Here is a 6,000-nt window from a genome sequence, read left to right as displayed (position 1 = left end):
TAGCCCCAGGCATCTGCTGAGCCTCAGACATTTGGTTCCCATTTGCTCTCAGCTGCACCAGCCGCCCCTGTGAGAGCTGCTCTTCTCTCCACCCCCCACATCCGCCTCCTCCGTACAATTAATTACCCATCACCCCACCATTAGCTCACTCCGTTAGGAGGACAGAGGCAGACCCTTGTCCCAGAGGGATGGAGGATGAGTTTCAAGCCAGTTCTCAGGATTTTTTCCTAAAACAAGGACAAATCAACCAGCCAACAAATAAGTCAACATGGCAAACTGGGACCAGAGCGAAGGAGAAGGCTCTAAAGCAACTCGGTGCAGGTTGCTATATCAAGGCCTCTCTCCACATTAGCTCAAACCCAGACTCCTTGATTTGCCTGCTGTCTCTGCGCTAAAGCCTGTTGTTTCTCTCTCTCTCACTTCTTGAGCCCATGGGAGGAGGAAGCAGTTGACCTACTGGCCTCTTCCACAGTCAGGGCTGCTCAACGCTGAGCTGGAAAGTCATGGTAACACTGACTCCTCCTGTGATGTCCTGCCCTCCCTCCTGGATTCCCCCTCTGTTATAACGGGAGGAACCTGGGTGAGAAGAGGCAGCCAGCCAGCCGCTCGCGGGAGGCTTTGGGAAAGGGCTGCCCTGCCTCACCCCAGTGGCTTTCCCTGCCTCTCCTTTGCAAATGGAAAGGGAGGCATTTTTGGGGCTCGCAAGACAGAGGTGCCAGCCTTGGTGCAGCATTTGGAACTTTGTTCCCAGAACCCAGGCTGCACCTCTATGAGGGAGCAGTGGACGCGCTCCTATTCGCTGCCTTCCCTCAGTTTGGCTGACAGCTAGCCCTGGGAAGGTGGCATGGCAGTGAGAAGACGACGCCACCGCCGCCAAGCAAACAAGCACTTGTGAGTACCACCCACAAAGGCACTGAGGTGGGGGTACAAAGTGTCCCCTTTGCCTGCATGGCTGCCCAAAGGGAAGAGGAAGCTCTCCCCCTGCCCCATCATTCCCCTTTTGTAATGTGTTCTTTTAGAGCTTTAGTGCCAGTAGAAACTGGGACGAAAGGAAATGACCCGAAAGGACAGGTAACTTCTGTTTGACAAAACCCACAGAAATAATGATGTGAAACTGCTCATCCACATGCCTATACAATTTCATTTTTTTGCAAAACACAATGAAGAAACAGGTGTCACAGTGGCTGTAGAAAATTGGTCACTGCTGGTTTATTTGTTTTAGAAGCTTCTATTATTGATAATGGGAATGTTTAACAAACATATTGAAAGTAAAAAAGAACAGAAAGTGACAACTGGGTCATTGGGGTTAGAGAAGCCACCACAGGAAGGAAAAAAAAAAACCAGCCCCTTCCCTCAGTCTGTAATGCTCCTCTTTCATCCCCTGAACATCACACTCTTGTGAGCTTGGCTCTTTTCCTTCCAGGTCTGAAAATGCTGTGGTAACTTTATTCTTCCCATTTGCTTTCCCTCTGTTCTCTTCCTGCTTGCCAGCAAGATGGGCTGAAACATCACTAAAGATTCATCTAATAATCTTAGAACTGCAGAGCTGGAAGGAGCCCTATGGATCATTGAGCGAGTCCAGCCCCTGTCAAGGAGGGACAGCGGGGAATTGAACTCACAGCCAGAGAGCTAAACCACTGAGCTTTCCAGCGGTTCATACTTCCAGTGAACAGCTAACTCCCACCTTTTCATTTGCTGATCAAGAGGAACTCCTCACACAAGCTGCCCAGATGCATAGGCTGCTTTCCCCCTCTCCAGCCACAAACTTGCATCATGCTTTCAGGTGCATTAGTACACCTCTAATCCCAATCCTCTACTACAGCAGTGGTTCCCCACCTTGGGTAATCCAGGTGTCCTTGGACTGCTACTCCCAGAAGCCTTCACCACCAGCTGTGCTGCCCTGAGTTTCTGGGAGTTACAGTCCAAGAACGCTGGGGTTAACAAAGGCTGGAAACCACTCCTCTTCTAGGGCATAGGAGCCACGGTTCATGAAAGGCCCAACCCTCGCATTCCATTCTTCCCAATCTAGACATCCAGTATCACTGTGGATATTGTGCATCAACACCCAGTAATACTGGCATTCTAAAATATTCGTCTTTTCAAATCATCGTTTGAAACAAATCCTTCAGATGAGCACCTTTGACAGCATTCACACAGAGGTGAGAGGCCTACCCTGGAGCCAAAATGATTGTCTGTTCAGCAATTACAACCACTCATCATCTAACACCCATGAAAGAAGAGGTTTTACAGAAGCCCGCTTCCATTATTTTCATAAACTAGCATAATGGATTCAATAAAGAATAGCAGTCCTATTTGCTCTCTGTTTCTCTTAAAGTCCATTTGGTATCCAAATATTCCTTTAAAATTTATTATACTTCCATTTATATATATTTATTTATATATATATGTATATATTGAAATAAAAACAGGGGAGGTGACAATTAAATTGTTACTCTTAAGACTTAAATGATCACACAAGGAAGTGCAAGAGTATTATTCCTCTCTTTTTCTTTCCCCTCCTCCTTTATCCACAAAGAAATCATGGGGGACAATGCCTGGATTTTCCTTCAGCCAGGACTGAATTAAAACAGAGAGAGCCAAGCCAATGAAATAAAAATAGAATGGTTTCACCCAATTTTTGGCAGTTTAGAGAAACCTTCAGTCCTCCAACCTAATACAAGAATGGTAAAAGGGTGAGATTTACAAATTAAAAAATGTTCCATATCTATATAAAATAAAGCTCATTAAAAAAAGCAAGGAAGGAGGAGGAAGAGGTGCTACGCTATGCAAACGTCTTGAAAGGGAGGCCGTTTTCCTGCTTCCCTCCCACCTCGATTTCCCACAGTGAAGGTGCAAAGGTATATAAAGAGGGGAGTGAACAAACCCAGGTAGGCATCGATACACTCCTCACACAGTGTTAAAGAAATGCCCTACAAGTGACATTTATAAACAGGGCAGGGTTAGGGAAACGCACAGATCCACTATTCCTAGCATTTCTGAATCTTGAGTAGAGGTTCGAAGGTTATGGTCCCACCCCTCGACAGGACACAGTCAATCTCTGCTGCTTCTGGTGAAATCTGGTGTTTTTAGCTGTTCTTCACACCCACTTTTCCACAGAAGGAAATCATATCCATGATGAACGTGCCCCCCCTTTCTCTTTGAAGGGACAGAAGTTAAACACTTTGAAATACGGAATGTCAGGGGAAGGGGCGGGATTTCAGAAAGGAACCTGGCCTATAACAGCAGAGGGGAGGGGTCTCCAAAGTTGATCAGAATAATAGGAGAAGTCTGAGCAGGGGTAGGGCAAGGGGTGGGGCCTCATCCAGCTCCTCCTTTCCCACTCGCCAAAGTCCAAGTGCTACCATCACGAATCATCTTCCATGCTGAAACTGGAGCGGCGGCTGCTGCCCTTGGAGGCACCGGGGGAGACAGAGGAGAGCAGTGGGTCAGAGGCGCCGAGTGGGGATAGAGCAGTCCCATCATCCATGAGCACGTCCTGCAAGGCGCCCCCATCCGATCCCAGGGCAAGGCCCAGCCCCAGTTCTTCGGCGGAGAAGGGCAAATCGAGGGACTCTGCAAACGTGGGAGCTGGGTCTCCTCCCAAAGGCTGCGCCAGCAGTCCCTGCGTCGAAGTCAAAGGCAACCCGTGCATCTGGACCTGGAGTTCCAGCTCCTGGAGAAGAGATCAGAGAGGCAGGCTGATGAGACCCAGCAGCATGCTTGAATCTTACATGTGGGCCTTTCTCCACCCCTCCTCGCCCAGCACCCTCCTTTTCTACCTGCACTCGCAGCTGCAGGCTGCGGTTAGCTTGCTCCAACTTGCGCTGTCGGAGCTCCATCTCCTTTGATCGTTGCTGCTCTTTCTGCAGCTTTCGGATATAATCCACCGACGCTTTCAGGATGGTTCCTTTATTCCAACGCATCTCTCTGAGGACAGAGGAGAAGAGGAGCTGAGCAGCTAAGAAGCCGAGACCCTTAAGCTCCTGCCCTCAGTCCCATCCTATAAAATCCATTCTATGGGACTGTTAAGAGAGCCCTTCTCTAGGACAAGGGCAGAGAAACCCACTGTAGTCTTTTTAGCATTTCTTGGACTCCAGTTCCCATCAGCACCGGCCAGCATGGCCAGTTGTAAGAAACACTGGGAGTTGTAGCTCATCCCCTTCTGCAGGAACAAAAATTCCTCAGCCCTGGCCTACGGCAACATCCTCTGCACACACACACACATACACAAAAACACCAACCCATCTGCCCATGTGTTTGTAAAAAGTGTAATGACAGGCTACCTACCTGTCATTGTAGTTCTCAAGTGGACCTCTGTGATTCACACGATGGGTAATCCGTGCATGCGTGGAACCTTGTTGAAATATTCTAGAGTTTCTGCAGTAGCAAAGGAAAATACATTAGCACAGACCCCTCACCCTTGGTATATGTACCTTGGCGCCAAGGCTCTCCCTTCAGTTTAGGTGAACCACCGCATAAAGAAAAGGGTGTGACAGTGGGGAGGCTGGGTTGGGACGTGTGAATCACAGAAGGTCCACTCGAAGAACTACAGTTACAGGTAGGTAATCTGTCGTTCTTCTTCGTGGCTTCTGTGAATCACACTATGGGTGACTAAAAAGCTACCGTACCCCGAGGAAGGTGTCACGTCAAGGTAGATGATAACACAGCACACCCAAAAGCAGCCACAATTACAGAAAAGTAGACCTTGAGGGACAAGAGAGAAAGACCCTTAGTTTTTAACTGCAATAGAAAAGTTAATACAGTGGCAAGAGAGGAGTTGGTTGAGGAAAAAGATGACGCTGCAGTAAAAGCTTGAAACTGTTTCCATTTATACATATAGGCCTCCCTGATTGAAGGTTTCTTTGCATGATGAATGACATACATCAGTGAGGCCGAATCCTCCATGCTGTGAGATGAAGAGCAGGGAGATCTGGGTGGAGAATTTGATTTTTGTTCTGTATGAGCAAGTGAGGTAGACTGGGCAGGTTGATAAATGTCGGACGACAGCTGGTGGAGAATTGGGAAACATGGCTGTCACAGGTACCATGGAGCTATCAGGATAGCATTCGGCCTGTCCTGCTGAAGCCGGACTACAACTTTGTGGAGGAGTGGGAACAGTGGAAACAGGTAAATGAGTGACTTGGGCCAATGGCCAATGAATGCATCTCCGCAGGAGTTCTTGCCTACTCCTGCATGGGAGCAGTAACGCTTGTATTTCCAGTTCACCTGGGAGGCAAAGAGGCTGATGGTGGGTGTGCCCCATTGTTTGCACAGGGAGAGATTGATCTAGCTTCCATTTGTGGGCTTGTGGTTTTTTTGTTTTTTGTTTTTTGACTGAGGAAATCTGCCAGATTGTTGTCTTGACTGGCTATACGCACTGCCATGAGACAAATGTGATGAGAGAGGCACCAATCCCACAGGTCGACAGCAAGGCATAAAAGACTTGGGTAGTGGGTGCCCTCTTGTTTGAGAATATAATATATCATGGTGGCATTATCTGTGGCTATTTGAGCCATTTTGCTGACAAGATGGTTTTTGAAAGCTTTGAAAGCTTTTATTACTGCTAAGAGTTCTAGCTCATTGATATGGAGCAGTTTCTCTCTTTGTGACCATCTGGCATAGATTTGCAGAGATCTGTAATGGGCACCCCAGCCAGTAAGGCTGGAATCTGTAGTAACCTGGATTTGTGGGTGGGGTTGTTGAAAGGGCCATCCCATCGTCAGGTTCTAAGCGGAGTGCCACTATGTAGGCTGGGAGGTGAGTTCTGGAGTGACTCGCAAGAACATATGTGGTGAGTCTGTCAATGGGTTGAACAAGGCTAGGAAACATGCCTGGAGTTATCTTATTTTGAGGCGAAGGAGTCTATAATTGCTCCTATATAATGAACCAGCCTTGTTGGTTTTAACTTGGATTTGTGTAGATTTACTGCAAGGCCGAGATCCTGGAGAAGAGACAACGTGAAGCAAATGTCTTTTATTTGTGATGAGAGCGTGCTACAAG

The 6,000-nt window shown here is 47.8% G+C and overlaps 1 protein-coding gene across 3 annotated transcripts in view; it reads right to left on the bottom strand.

Annotated features, from left to right (window-relative positions):
- Positions 1-1,185: 1,185 nt before the first annotated feature.
- TFE3 (transcription factor binding to IGHM enhancer 3) overlaps positions 1,186-6,000 on the bottom strand; it is a 52,806-nt gene continuing 47,991 nt past the window's right edge. For 2 of the 3 annotated variants that reach the window (XM_072991350.2, XM_072991352.2), the window contains exons 9-10: positions 3,780-3,927; positions 1,186-3,673 (exon numbers count right to left, since the gene is read on the bottom strand). In XM_072991350.2, coding sequence (XP_072847451.2) covers positions 3,365-3,673; positions 3,780-3,927 — 457 coding nt within the window. In that variant the 3' untranslated portion in view covers positions 1,186-3,364. Of the gene's footprint in view, positions 3,699-3,779; positions 3,928-6,000 lie in introns of all 3 variants that reach the window. The other variant, XM_072991351.2, reaches the window with a different exon arrangement.

Source organism: Pogona vitticeps, chromosome 2 (genome assembly GCF_051106095.1).
Source record: "Pogona vitticeps strain Pit_001003342236 chromosome 2, PviZW2.1, whole genome shotgun sequence".
NCBI classification, from domain to species: domain Eukaryota; kingdom Metazoa; phylum Chordata; class Lepidosauria; order Squamata; family Agamidae; genus Pogona; species Pogona vitticeps.
This window is presented reverse-complemented; position numbering and strand designations above follow the sequence as displayed.